The sequence below is a fragment of the Ictalurus punctatus genome, chromosome 27, assembly GCF_001660625.3.
Source record: "Ictalurus punctatus breed USDA103 chromosome 27, Coco_2.0, whole genome shotgun sequence".
NCBI lineage: Eukaryota > Metazoa > Chordata > Actinopteri > Siluriformes > Ictaluridae > Ictalurus > Ictalurus punctatus.
This window is the reverse complement of record NC_030442.2, coordinates 3,877,233-3,892,280: the sequence shown is the minus strand read 5'-3', so window position 1 is coordinate 3,892,280 and position 15,048 is coordinate 3,877,233. Positions and strand designations below refer to the sequence as shown.

The following is a 15,048-nucleotide window of genomic DNA, read 5'->3' as shown; positions in this document are numbered from 1 at the left end:
CGGTTGATTCTTGTCCTGGATTTTATTTTATGTTCACTATTGTAGCAATAAACGGTGTTTCTGATATAAGTTTTGTTCAAGATTGGGACCAACAGGAACCAAGAGTAATTGGGGGCGGAGTTATTAACCACGTTTAAAAACAAATGATCATGGTGCGAATTATTTCCTTTTTCCGACGGTGTGCTGTGATGAAGCGGAGGTATTGTTAACACTTAAGTCTTACGATAAGTCTTATTTTCTTTCTATATACACACACACACACACACACTGTATCTAGCTAGCGACCGAGCTATTTATACAGTTCGTCTCGTTCGTCATGCTAATGTTAGCTAGCTAGCTGTCCCGCTACCCATACACTGCAGGGTCTGAAAATGACTTTTTATCCGTTGCTTAAAGGTTGAAATCTCAGCGTTAAGGCTACGTACGCTTATCTAAATGTCTGACTACTCCTCATTGTAATGCTGCTCTAAGAGGTTTTTTAGACATGCTTTTCAGATGTCCAAACATTTTCAAATTCAAAAAGTGTTCAGGTGTTTAAATTACCTTACTTGCCGAGTTTGTGAATTCTGTCATCTGTAGTGAAATGCATCTTATTATTATTTTTGTTCGTGTGTTTTTTTCATACAAGTGAACGTTTCCTGAAGCAGTTTCTGAGACTTTGTGTCGTGTTGTCGTTCCGGTTTTAACCAGCAGGAGGCGATAGAATGCTGCTGGAAAACGGAACTCACGGAGAAGGTCTTTCGAGTAATAATTAAGCTGAAGTTTTGTGGGGGTTTTTTTTTTTGTTGTTGTTGTTGTTTTTTGTTTTGTTTTGTTTTTTTTAAAAACTAAGAAATAAAGAAGGGAGGGGGAAGTCAATGAAAGAAAGCGAGAATGGATAATTAGTACCTCCGTAAATAAATGAATAATTAAAGATTATACTAATTCAATTAAGAAATGAGTAAAAGGGACAAAAATAAATGAAAGAAATACAGAAATAAAGAACCAAAGGAAATAATACGCGTAACATTTTGTGCTTTTTTTAAAATATGATCAATGTAATATTTATTATATGTAATTATTGAGCCAATTAGCACTTTAATGATAACCGCTGCAGATGGTGCAGAAGTTCTGCTGACAAAGTCAAAGTCAGAGTGAAAGTACAGTACAGTATGTGTGACTTGTGTGGAATGATATATGATCATTCCCCGACACTTTATCAGCACGTCAGATAATTAACAACCCTGTCAAAAATAAATGATGAAAAGGGTGTGGTTAAAGAGTGTGTTGGGAAAGAGGGTGTCGCTGTGTGTTATGGCGATATTAGCCAATCTTGCTTGTGGAGGCGCCTTGCGATGAAAATAGCTGATGTCAGAAGCTGATGAAAGATTTAAAGGTTAGTTTATTTATGTATGAACGTTTACCATCCACCCGAACCACGCTGGGCCAAGTTTGGGCCAACACTGGTGAAGGAGCACTTTTTTATAGCAACCATAACAACATAGAATTCAGTGCCATTGTTGGTCCAACACTGGGCGCCTGACTTTCAGCCACCATTAAATCCACCGTGCCAACTTTGTGTCAACGTAATTAAAAGAAAGAGTTAGTAGTACGAACATCCATACGTCCATCCATCCCTTTTCCATACTGCACAGGGTCGCGGGGAGCCTGGAGCCTATCCCAGGGAACTCCGGGCACAAGGCAGGGGACACCCTGTAAGGGGTGCCAATCCATCGCATGTAGGGCACAATCACACACTACAGACAAATTGGAAATGTCAGTCAGCCTAGAACAGATGTGTTTGGCCTGGGGAGGAAACCGGAGGAACCCCCCCTGTAGCATGGGGAGAACATGCAAACTCCGCACGCACAGGGCGGAGGCGGGAATTGAACCCCCGACCCCGGAGGTGCGAGACAAACGTGCTAACCACTAAAATAATTTGTACCCCAATTCCCACCCACTATCCAGCTCACAATAGCTACCAGTCGTTGAGGGTGAAGGAAGGCTAACACGTTTCCTCTGAAGCACATGAGAACAGCCAACTGCATCTTTTCGAACTGCAGCTGAATATTTACATAAAGTGCGATCCGCCCTCTTCTGCATACTGTACAATCACAGATAATCACGATCGCCTAGCGTTTCTGTGATGGACAGTTTGAGAGCGAGTATGCCCCTCCCACAGATGTCTGTGACGTCGACAGGATTCAAACTAGCGATCTTACAACAATAGATCGACGCTGCGCCACTCAGAAGGCCGTCGAACCAATACGTTCTAAACGTTTTGTAAATAATTCACCACAGAGCATGTCAGCGTTTTAATAAAAAAATATGAGTTCGGTTTTATGTACGTGCAAATACTTGCATCCAATCAGTCAAATGTGGGTGTGTCGCTGAGCCCATATATGGAAATGAGAACAACCGTGAAAAGAAATCTACGTTTTAGAAAAGTTCGAAAAGTCTTTAAACAGAAACCCTCTTTAGATAAAGTCCAGAAAGGTCACGTGCAAATAATTCATTTTTAAACGTTTTTATTTTCCCATGTCATTTCTCTCAAGTGAGAATTTTGTTAGTGTTTATTTTTCGCACGTGATCAGTTTTTTTCACGTTTGATTTGTTGGGGTTCCCCCCCCCCACGTGATTCATTTATTTCCCACGTGTTTTCGTTCTCAGGTGTGATTTTCTCACATAAATGAAAAGGTGCTTTTTCGCACGTGAGACCGTATTGTCCCCCCCACCCTCCCCTCACGTTTTTCTCACGTTCGCACAATGTGGTAAATCTATGCTCACGTGCAATTATAACGCTTAGACACTTCTGCACGAGCCCGTTTTCTTCTTCATATATGACGGATGTGTTAATGAGCTGTGATGAGCCGATGTGTGTCAGATCAGGAAGCACACCGGATGATTCGGGAAGCACCGGAGTAGGAAACCACCACCCCCCCCCCCCCCATGCTAACCCACCCTCCTCATCCCCCCACCCCCAACCCCCCCGCTCTCGGCTTGTGGCCGGGTAACTGCATGCGCGCGAGGGTGGCGGTGCGGCGGACGCGCTCTAATCTCGTTGAAAAGCAAATTAACCGAGGCGCTCGCGCGAGACGGATTCGGGACGCTCGCGCTCTTTAATACGCGGCGACAAATTACATCTGCGATCATTCGTGACGCCGAAACCGAAGAGGCTTTTAGCGGCGCGCGAGGGGAGGACAGAGCGGGTCTGCTTTTTTTTTTTTTTTTTTCCACCCCCCCCCCCCCCCTTCTTTCTTTTCTTTTTTTTTTGTCTCAGCGGCGAGCGCGCATTTATCATCCCACCTCCCCTGATTATTTGCAAATATTTGCAATTTTAATAAGGCTCATTTGCATAATTCCTAGGATCAACATAACTCTTCGGAGTTGGCACGCGCGGCACCCTCAACATTTCCCTTTTGTATGTAAAGAAGCTGATTTTTTTTTAAAGCGTTTTTTTCCCCCGCTCGCAATTACAGAATAGAGCTTTCAGGCTTCAGGCACAGTGCAATAACACACACACACACACACACACACACACACACACGGTTCTTGCAGTGGCTGATGAAATCCTGTTTTTAGAAATCTGCAAAGCTGCTTTAGTTTCTGAGCACCATCTCACACGCCTGAAGATATGATAGTGTAAAAACTATAGGCATCATCTAAGTCGGCTTTACACTGTCCGATTTTTTAACCAGGAATAATCTTCAAAGACCACAGAAAGCACACCGCCTAAAACCCAGTTTAATAGCCCAACAGGTGACGTGACAAGAAATTGGTCTCAGGATTATGGTCAAGTAGAGTCTGATGTGTTAATCGGAATCGACGTAACTGTTAGCCGTCACCAGCGATGGCAGTCAGTAGACCATAGGGAACAAATATTGTCCAGGAGAATGAAACATATCTGGAGTAGAAGGACTTTACACTAAATATATAATGGCACCCATGAGTTTTATCCTCCAAGGCTGGTAAATGTTGTGTGACCAGGGAGATCTACTCAAGTAGCACAAACTGACATTGGATCAACGTTGGCAAGGTGGATTTATACATTCTTTTGACCCTGGAACCCATCCCAACCTCATTTTATTTTTGTCCATTGGGCCATCTTGGAAAATTTGGGCCTACAGTTTGATTACAGACTTTCAGCAAAATTCACTTTCCCCGTGTTGGGCCAACATCACCCAGACACAATGTTGTGATACACGGCATTGTATCAGGAGAGCAAGTATAGCCACTCAAAATAAGACTTTTGCCTAGTGTCCATTTGCTACATCGGTCGTTAGTGGGTACCCAGATATCAAACTAACGTTGGCCCAATGTCTGTTCTTTGGCTGACTATTCTGGCCCTTCCTATACGACATTGTGTCAGCACAGGGCCAAGGTGGATTTAAAGGTGGATGAAAGTGGTGACAAAACTGACCCAATTGTGGCCTTCAACGTTGGGTTATTGGGTGGACAGAATTATGCCAACCTTGGTCTCATGTCATTTTGGATGGAACGGACATGTTATGAAAGTAAGAGGATTTAAATAAATTTATTTATTTATTTTTTTTAAAAGGAAAGAAAAATGGATGAAATGTAAACATTTCTGTATTTTCCTTTTGATAAATAGTTATAAAGCAAACACTCATTAGCATTTAGCTACCCATCAGAAATCACTTCCGGGTATCACCTAACTGTTAATCGCTAATAATTAATTACTAAGCGTTTAATCTAGGTTGCGCTGTATCTGCGCAGAACGGAGTACATGTACAGATATGCAGAGGCAGAAACGAACTACGATCAAATTCAATAAACAAATACGTAATTCAGAACAAATAACGACAACGATACGTGTCAAATCTATGTCTCGTGCAAAATAAAAACAAACAAACAAACAAACAGGCGTGTGAATAACATAACCAGCGAGTCGAATTTTGATTTATTTATTTTTTGGGGGGGGTGAATTTGTGCAGAAAATGGTTACAGTCTGCGCATCACGAACGCATCCTTGACGTCCACGCAGGCAGTTTGGTAGAGATTGGAGCTGGTTATCAGTTTAAGCGCTAGCACACGGGGTGGATTAGCAAGCCTTATTGTTCTTTTTTGGTGCTACCGGTTTAGCTAGAATTTATCACATTTACCGGAAATCAAGTGTCAGAATCTGAAGCCGAGGTTTTAAAACTGAAGGTAAGCTTTTGTTAAGAGAATCCCGGAAGTAAACAGACTGGGTTATCAAACGCTACTTAGCTAGCATCGCTGGGTAGCAAAGCTAGCTTGCTAGTCTAGTGTCATTAATTATATTACCTCAGGAAAATGAAACTACAATTAGTCACTCGAGGATATATATATATATATATATTTTTTTTTTTTTAGAGTGAAGACAGTAATCATGCACAGTTATTGCATTTTTTCTCTCTCGTCAAGAGCTCTACGTTCTCCAAGATGGCTGAGTTGCATTATTATTATTATTATTATTATTATTATTATTATTATTATTATTATTATTTGATTTATTCCTCCAAAACATCTGATTTGAGATGAAGCAAGGTTCGACATTTAGAAGATAAGATCAGTCAGGTGTTTGACAGTCATTCAACTTTGGCCTTCCATGATAAGAATAATTAAACAGTGAAATGTAGACTATGCAGAAAGCCAGTTTATAATAATCAGCTATAATAAGTATCCTGAAGCCTGGGATATATTGAGTTATATCGGATTTATGGCTGCAGGAATGATTTGATTACAGTCATTTAGTGGGTTTTTATCACATCAGCCTTCTGTCTGGGTTTCTAGATCTTAGGTCACGTTACATAAGCATTATATCTGCCTTGATAAAAGCGTAATATCACTGTACAGGACCTCAACATGTCGAGTCAAAGCTAAGACTCCCGTCCAATCGCATTCGTTTTTCTAGAACGTCTGCCGTTGTCAGCTTAAATTGGGAACAAAATATCGCGATCGACGTTTACGAGGCGAAAAAAAAGCACAACTGTAAACTTTTTATACAGACCGTCTTGCTTATCTTCATGCGAAGCTCGACTCTGATTGGTTCCTCAGTAGTCACCAACATCCAATCAGCGTTTTTTTTTCTCTTCAATCTGTGCATTTAAATGACGTTATGATGATCGTTACTGAAGTTTATACGAGAAAACAAAGTCAAAAGTCTTAAATCTACCACTCGGAGAGTTCGCGATAAACAGGATGACAAACGTGTGAAAGTTGAATCGGTTTGAGCGGAGGACGAGGTGACAGACTGGAGGACTAAAGCGCCGCTGCATCGCTGGTTAGGTAGAGATGAAGCCAGGGCTAAATCCCACCGCACCACTATGAGCAGGTGCTCAGAATGGCATCGTGGGTACGGTAGGAAACAGTTAGCCGACGTGAAAGACGTCGAGGAAAGGAGGTTCGAACCTAAAACATCAAAGTTCATGGAAAGTTTTTATCTTCAACCCTTTTATGATGGGTATCATCCTTTAAGTTCTGAAATAAGGCTGTAGGCCAGTGGTCACCAACTTCTTCCTGAATATCTACCTTCCTGCAGATTTCATCTCCAACCCAAATTTAACACTGCTGTTTTTGGGTGATCAAGAAGTTCTTAGGCAATGGTGGGCACGATTATGGTTGGAGGTAAAGTCTTCAGGAAGGTAGATCTCTGGATATTGGAGGAACAGGGTTGGTGGTTACTAATAATTTTCTCATTAAATAAAGCTAGTGATGTTATTTGCTTAAAATGGCTAAATACAAATAATGTGAATTAACACGAACTACTCAAAGTGCTTGTTCCTCTCATTTATTTGCTTGTTTGCTTATTTATTGATTGATTGATTGAACACTCACTTTCCTGTTTCTAATATGGCCGATAGATCTGGACCAAGTGTTCATCAGCAGATACTGCTTAAAATTGTAGCTAGCTACCAATACAACACAATTAGCTTCTGTTTTTGAGGCTAATGCTGTGTTTCTGGTTGCGTTGCACATTAGCGACATATCCATTAGTCATACAGTGGTGGTGTCCCAAGTTTCAACTCAACTGTTTCCTGTTTTGTGTGTGTTTTTTCTTTTCCCAGGACATTACTGTTTGATTACAAACCACGGAATTGATTGACAGCTGGAGGGAACGCCCTCATTCTGTATTCCCTTACACTCGGGACGTGATCCAGCTTGACTGAACAGCTCATGGTTGTTCGAAAAGTCCGATCCTCCCTCCTCAGTGTTTGAAGAGTCACCGGATGCTGTAAAAATAGCCGGATTGCCTGCTTTATCTATATAATATCAGAGATCAAGAGGTGGAATTTTATTGGTCTGGTTCGGGAACGTATCGAAAACGTAACGCGTCGAAACACAATGCCACGCTCCAAAGAAATTCCCGAAGACATTCGCAGAAAAGTGGTGGAGGCTCATGAGACCGGAAAAGGCTACAAACTGATTTCCAAAGCTATAGGACTCCCCAAGACGACCGTCCGAGCTATACTGCGGAAATGGAAACGGTTCGGGACGGTCGTGACCCTACCCAGGAGCGGCCGTCCGTCCAAAATCTCTCTGAGAGCGAGGCGGGAAATAATCCGCGAGGTCATGAAGAACCCCTGCACGACTTCAAAGGACCTTCAGGCCACGCTGGCGTCGTCGAACATCTGCGTCCACCATTCCACCATCAGGAGGATACTGGGAATACACGGAAGACCAACTATGAGTTCCTTTGATGGGAGCATGGCGTTGCAAACTTCCGGACAGGAGGAGGGAGGAGTGATGGATGATTCGGACAAATCGACTCGGGACATAAAGAACGAAGAGGAGCTGGAGGTGATCAAAATCTCGAACACTAATTCCGATAACACTAGCAAGGATAACGCTAAATGCACCGACGACGATGATGATAATGAGGAAGGTGCTGGACATGACAAGAATTGTGGTGATGGGGAGAAAACACCAGCAAACGATAACCGTGATGACGAAATGGCATCAACGGATATTAAAGGTGCTGGTGGCGAGCATGGAGTGATCGAGAAATGCGACGATGGAGGCAATGGCGCTGAGACGGCATCAGCAAGCGGTGGAGATGCTGACGAGAATGAGAAGCTTGGTGATGAGACATCGATTGTCGAAAGCCGTGGAAGTGGTGACGCCGATGACGTGAATCGTCAAGACAGCGGTTACGCCACTGACCGCGACGTCAACAGTGCCTACGATAGTAGTAGTAGTAATAATAATAACAATAATAATAACAATAATAACAGCGTTGGTGGAAAGTGGAGTGATGAAATGGATTACATTAGTACGTTAATGTTTTCTTGAACAAGCGCCTAGGCTAGCTGGCAGGCCTAATTCGAAGTGCATGTAACTTTCATGGTGAGGACGACCACCAAAAATTAGAAATGCCCATGAGCTGGGAGGAGAGGGGTCGCCTACGGTAGGGTCCAAACTCGAAAATATATACGTTGTAGAAAACTTTACTCAGTTTATGCTTATTATTATTATTATTATTATTATTATTATTATTATTCAAGAATGCGTTGTGTAAAACTGAGTCGGATCAGTTTTTAGTCCGTTTTGCACTTTCGTTCCTTTTAATCGTAACAGTTTTTTGTTGTTTTTGTTTTTTTTTGCATAAAATGACGAAAGACAAGTTGCTGGAAGCAGACTCGGGGTTTTTTTTTGCTGTTGTTGTTGTTTTTTTGGACCCTACTGTATTCCATCCCAGAATTTCAGACAATCCTGAGATGAAATGAAATATCTTATATGATTTCTTGACATTATCTGAGTTTATTCATACTGACACTATTAATATGACAAACAAAAGAATGTGTGCTCTCTATACAATACACTAAGGCCCGTTCTTTGTATCTGGCTAATCGGGTTAGCCGGCTAAGTTTGAACCAAACTTGGCCTGACTAGGTCGTAGAGGGTGGGGGGTGGGGATAGGAGAAAACAAATTCCCGAGTAAACACGGATACTTCATTTGCGAGGCACGGCTTAGTCACGCACAACAATGCTGAATGGGTTTAGCCGTTATTCATTCAGGAATAACGTAAAAAAAAAAATTTCTTTCACAAAGCTTCATTCATCAGAAGCCGCTTTTGTTATTCTCTGGCGAACAAGTAGAGAATCTCTGGCTGGTACTTTAAAAAAACAAAAACAAAAGAAAAACCAGAGATTGAACAAGTCATCAAATAAAAGATGACTTGCTAGTTTGACGGTTAGCTAGTGACAAACCTCAAACTCCACACAGAGATGTCTTGTGTCTGGATGTTCGTCCATCTCGCTGAAAAACACCAAAAAAAAAAAAAGGTTTGCTAGTGGCGGTTATATTCCGCTTTATGTGTATATGCTCGTAGCATTTCAGTGTTTTTTTTTTTTTTGTAGCTATTATTTGTTATTGTTATAAATGTTCCTACAGTTCTGTTAATCGTATGCATGTTTATCTGTTTATCCTCGACACAAGGACTTCACGATTAGTGGAGATGAAGCAACCACCTTTTCTCATTTTATGAGATTTGTTTTTTTTTTTTTTTTTTTTTTTTTTTGGGAGTTCTTCAAAAGGTGAAAAGTTCTCATGAATCAATTTAAACCATTGTTGGAAAAAAAAAAGTATTAAAGTATACTTATTTCTGTTCAAGACGTATTTCTGAAAGTTCCTGTTTTGCATTTCTTTACTGTTCCAGTTTTAAAAACAGCTGTGTGTGTGTGTGTGTGTGTGTGTGTGTGTGTGTGTGTGTGTGTGTGGGGTGTGATGGTTTCCATGTCCAGAATGGGCAGAAAGTAAATATTGTGTGATTGCTGCCCTTGAAAGTGTTGACCTCGGAGGGGAAGTAACACTGATTAACTTCTCTGTGCATAAAAGTAACAGGATATAATTAATACTAGTATTATAATAATAATAATAATAATAATAATAATAATAATAATAATAATACTATATATTAATAATCCAGCGTGTTTTGTTTTGGCTCAGCGTCTTGCTGCTTGACGGTCTGTGTTTGGATGTTTTTGATTACGCCACTTTCTTGCCCCGCTTCAGGCTATATAACCGAACAGGACCCGACGGAAACCGATTAAAATTTGCTTTGAAAATGTGCAGATGAAGTGCAGCGATTACTCGCATTGCGTTTCTGTTAGTGCTAATAATCCGCTCGTTTATTTTCCGGCAGAACCCCTTAATTTAATTAATTTATTTATTTATTTAGGTAAGGGCGTATAAGGACACTATATCTTCTTTCAGATTGGTAGTGTTTATAAAATCGATACTAGATTTCTCAACTAACAGCATGAAAAGTCTACTCTAGACTCAATTTTCAGAAATGATCACATGTTCCCCCCCCCCCCCCCCCCCCCCACCACCACCACCACCACCACAATGATGTCCCATTATAGCACAGAAGTGTGTATAAACAACACCTACACCGGTGACGTTGACTTGATCTACCAAAGGTAACAGAATTGGCCTCTTTAATCAGGATAAGGGGACGTGGTTGAGGGTGTGTAAAACCGTATCAGGTATCTAGGTTCCACAAGACCATATCTGTTGACTTTTTTTTTTTTTAAGATAAGATACTGTTTAAATGGACATTGTATAGTACTTTGTAGCCATGTAAACGATCCAGTTCAGTCCAGATCTGGAAGGGTGGATTTGTTCATTTGTGAACATGAGCTAGACGATTGGGGGGGGGGGGGGGGCTAAAACTTTCCCAAATGTACTGTAGAACTCGGAGTCTTGGAAAGGTGAATCGGTGAAAAACTGAGCCACATCAAATCAAAGTGGCTTTTCGGTGAAGGCCCTCGCTGCTTAAACGCCTCGTGTAATGGGAACTTTTCTAGAATAAGTATTCATTCATTTCCAGTAAGCGCTGTATACTAGTCAGAGTGGCGGTACACTGGATGCAGATACTCCCTTGATTTGATCGGTAAGAGAAATAAACTTAAAACAGATTCTCATTAATAATAATAATAATAATGAACATTGCAACATGATCAACGTTTTTGATGATTGAAATATACGTTTTAAGTTTGGTTTTAGTAAAAACAAGTGATTGATTTAAGAGGTGGGAGACCACGCCTCCTTCACTGGGACTGACGGGTGCAGAGGCCACGCCTCCTCCACTGGGACATCCGTATTAATTACTTTTTAATATAACAATCTTGTACTTCTTGTTCACTCCAGGATGAGTTTTGGACCGTGTGGCTTTTAAAGCTGCATTTGTACATTAAGCCGAACATATGATTGTGACTCATTGTGGTCACTTCTCCAAAAAGAGGGGCGTGCGTGATTACTCACAAGGGGAGGGGGAGGTACTGTAGGTCATGTCGTAACTCGCCTTTCCACCAACCTCTGGAAGAAACGTTCTCACAGATCATGGCTCGGTCCTATTAGCTATCTGCTGCCATGCGAAGTTTCAAGAGATGCATCGGAAATCTCGTCGTCCTTCATTCTTCTCTGGTCGTAGCGTTCAAATGATGTCGCAAGAACTAGCTGTTGTGTGAGAATTAGCAACAACAAAACTGTGAGAATAAAATAAGGGTATTTTTTTTCTCCCAGACCCCCGTTGTATATAGTGTTTATTCAGAGTGGTGGTGTTTTTTGTTTTGTTTGTTTTCTTGTTTTACAGAAGTGGTGTTACATGTGCAAACCTTTGACCTGAAGTCATCACATAGCAAAGTTTGCTCGGTTTATTGATGGAGAATCAGCAACTGCTCACATGGAACAAAAGCCTGCACTGATGTCAGCACTTTCTGTATCATGATGCTACGTCTTGATAGAAAGAAATGCTTTAGACCGGAAAGGGTCTTGGTGCCCATATAACTAGTGAAAAAATTCTTAGCCGTGGTGCACTACGGCAAAACTAGCTAATGTTGGGTTTACGCTATATAATCTGACATGGAGAACACGCGTTATTGCCCAGTCTCTTCTAGAATCTGCCCGAGATTTTACTGGGACCTCATACCAGTGTGTACTGATCTCTAAACAACCAAAAACGGCAGGAACTTGAGACATTCACACAAGCACTCCTTTCATGGGTATTAGATTGCTTTTACACTTGAACCTGAACACCACTTAAGTACCTCGATTTGGATCTCAAATTCGATCCGCAAACGAAGCGGTCAAATGACGTGTTTTCCTCCCAGAGATTTTGCCTGAAGGAACTGGACTAAGAAAGCAAACACGCTAGGGTTTGCAGTAACCAAATGCGATGGGTGCGAAAGCAGTTTAATTGCACAACTGAGAAAGGTGGAGCTGGTGTGGAAAGCGGGTTATGTAACATCCTTCACACACAAACGCACACAATGTCTGCAGACAGAAGTGTGTCAGAACACACCTTTCATAGCTTCATATCCATAAACAACGGTTTCTAATATCTCACGCACATTTCCCTCATACTGTACATCCCTACCATACACACCTGTCTCACATTTATCTCACACACTCACACACACACACAAACACAAGTGTCCTAGAACGACCCCAACCAATACCCAAGGTTTATATGCTATAACGTCACTCATATATATATATATATATATATATATATATATATATATATATATATATATATATAGTTCAATGTTATCGTTAATACTCACACCAAAGCAACATGAATGGAAGTTTCCAGAAAGAACGAATGTTTTTGTTGTTTTTTTAAAAGAAAAAAAATAGCTTTTAAAGATTTTTTTAAATGTTATTTTATTTTATAATCCTGCTCGTGTTTACGCACTCGCTGCCTGAGAGCGCTCACGTGATTGGCTGCTGAGCTTGGCTGGAACAAAAGACTGCGCTCTGATTGGTGGAAAGTTGTGGGCTGATGCCCGCTTCTTATAAATATTCATAAAGCCTTTATATTACTCTGAGGTAAAGCCGGAAGAGCCGGGGATTTCGTCGTGTTTGTGTTATTGAGTTCACGGAGGAGGTTTTATTATTATTTTTTTTCCACCCCTCCTTAGATACGGTCTCGGTGGAGTCTAATGCTGAAAACAGACACTGGAGACACGGAAGAACGTCTGAAGGTTGGTTTTTGTGTTGTAAAGAAAAACTGGTCAGGTTTTTTTTTTTTTTTTAAATAGGAGGCTAATATTGCAGATCAGTTATTATTATTATTATGCGCGTTAATTTGCATATCCTCGGATATTTGCTCGATTTCGCAGCTTCCTGTCTTCATTAGTGAGCACGGTGGTTTGTTTTCTTATTTGTTTGGGATTTTTTTTTTTGCTTGACATGTATCATTAAGCTAACACTAATCCTGCTTTCACTGAGATGCTAGCTGTCATGACCCAAGCCGGACTGCGCATGCGCAGATACCGGTTAAAGAAAAGGAGGAGGGAAAAAAAAGGAAGCAGCCTGTGTTAATTCTCCTTGTGTTATTTCAGGTCAGTGTGATGCGGGTGAACACCGGACACCGGAGACGCTGCTTTTGTGCTCGAGAACATCATCCAGCATCACGAGCTTAAAGAAGAGGAAAGGGGGAAAAAAAAGAATAAAAAAAACACCGAATACGTGGACGTTAATGGGACGGAAGTAGAATAATTTCTTTTTCAATTAGTTTTATTCTTGCAGTATTCTTGTGAGGTTATTTAGCTAAGTACCGTATCCGCTTAAACGTTAGATAATCGTTCACGCGCACGATGATGCAAATCTGCGACTCGTGCAACCAGAAGAACTCACTGTACAGCGCGATGACGCGGTTCATCGGCGCCGTGAACAACATGGACCAGACGGTGATGGTGCCCAGCCTGCTGCGGGACGTGCCGCTGGACGACGACGAGGATGTCGATGCAGCTGTCGCGCGAGGAGAGGTGAAGAAGAGTCCGGCGCGCGCCGCGGGCTCCGGCAGCGCCGTGCACCCGGTGCCGGCCGCGTATTTCCGCACGGGCGACATGTACGGCTACTACGTGCTCCTCAAGTCCATCCGCAACGACATCGAGTGGGGCGTGCTGCAGGGCGACGAGGTCCGGCGCAAAGACCCCGCGCGCCTCGAGCCGGACGGCGAGGACCTCGAGCAGCTCTTCCGCTTCCACCTGAAAGGCCTGCACACCGTGCTCGGGGAGCTCACGCGCAAGGCCAACACGCTCACGAACCGGTACAAGCAGGAGATCGGTATCGGCGGCTGCGGGCTTTGAACTCTCAATCTCTCGAGCACACACGCTGAAAAAAAATACTAATATGCGTTCTCTTTATTTCTAGTTCAAAGGAAAATAAATAACCATTTATAAATCTTATTTTATAACTATTGCACTTTTTGTTTTGTTTTTTTGGGGGGGCGGGGGGACTACATTCTTTGCCTCGGGATGACGCTCGTGCTTATTATATGCAGTGTATTTAATATGCAAATGGAGATGTTTTATGACTGAAGACGTGATGGAGACTATCAGAGTGCAAAGCGCTACTAATCCCCTTCAAATCCCAGGCCTTAAATCAGTGAAGCGGAATCCAGTGATCATTCTGTTTAACAGGATGTTGAGTGATTCCTGGAGATGAACTGCATCATGTTTATATATAAAAAAATATATATTTAAAAAAAAAAAGGAAAAAAAAAAGTCATGCTTTAATGTGTGTAAGGCTTGTCCAGTTTCTGTTTTTTTTTTTTAATCACAAAGCTAAAAAAAAAAAAAAAACAATAAATTTTTTTTGGTAAATGTTATCCCGGTTACGAGTCGAGTCTTCATTAACGCACGTTTTTGTGCATCTGCAAAAAAAACGACCCAAAAACAACCATTTATTTCTTTTAGCAAACGGTCCGGATTGATGTGCCTCAACATGTTTTGAACATTTTTCAAGAGGACTACTAAAGCAAAATATTTGTAAAATAAATCACATAATGTCTCTCTTACAACAAATGTAGCCAATCTAGACATGTTCAGTGTCTGAAGTTTGCTTCTGGAGTTCTGTGCCACCGCTACGAGGCTTTGAGTACACACAAGCATTTTTATTACCAAAAAAAATAATAAAAAAATCCACGTGTTGGACTTGGATTCAGTCTGTACAGGTTTTTTTGTGATTGTTGAGGCCAAAAATATTCCATTTAAAATAAATAAATAAATAAACTTTTTTTTTTTTTTTTTTTTTTTTTTTTGCGGGGAAAGCTACTCGTACTGGTGAAATCA

General features: G+C 41.4%; 2 protein-coding genes across 2 annotated transcripts; both read left to right on the top strand.

The window, feature by feature from the left end:
• The first annotated feature begins 4,970 nt into the window (after positions 1-4,970).
• Positions 4,971-9,574, top strand: LOC108259522 (putative mediator of RNA polymerase II transcription subunit 24). The gene is made up of 2 exons (XM_017459098.3): positions 4,971-5,148; positions 7,029-9,574. The coding sequence occupies exon 2, from the start codon at positions 7,306-7,308 to the stop codon at positions 8,251-8,253; it is 948 nt and encodes a 315-aa protein (XP_017314587.2). The 5' UTR covers positions 4,971-5,148; positions 7,029-7,305; the 3' UTR covers positions 8,254-9,574.
• A 3,265-nt stretch (positions 9,575-12,839) lies between these two features.
• mid1ip1b (MID1 interacting protein 1b) lies at positions 12,840-14,469 on the top strand. Its single transcript, NM_001201053.1, is given in 2 exon segments — positions 12,840-12,954; positions 13,315-14,469. A coding segment is annotated over 1 exon segment (495 nt). The 5' UTR covers positions 12,840-12,954; positions 13,315-13,569; the 3' UTR covers positions 14,065-14,469.
• Positions 14,470-15,048: the final 579 nt, after the last annotated feature.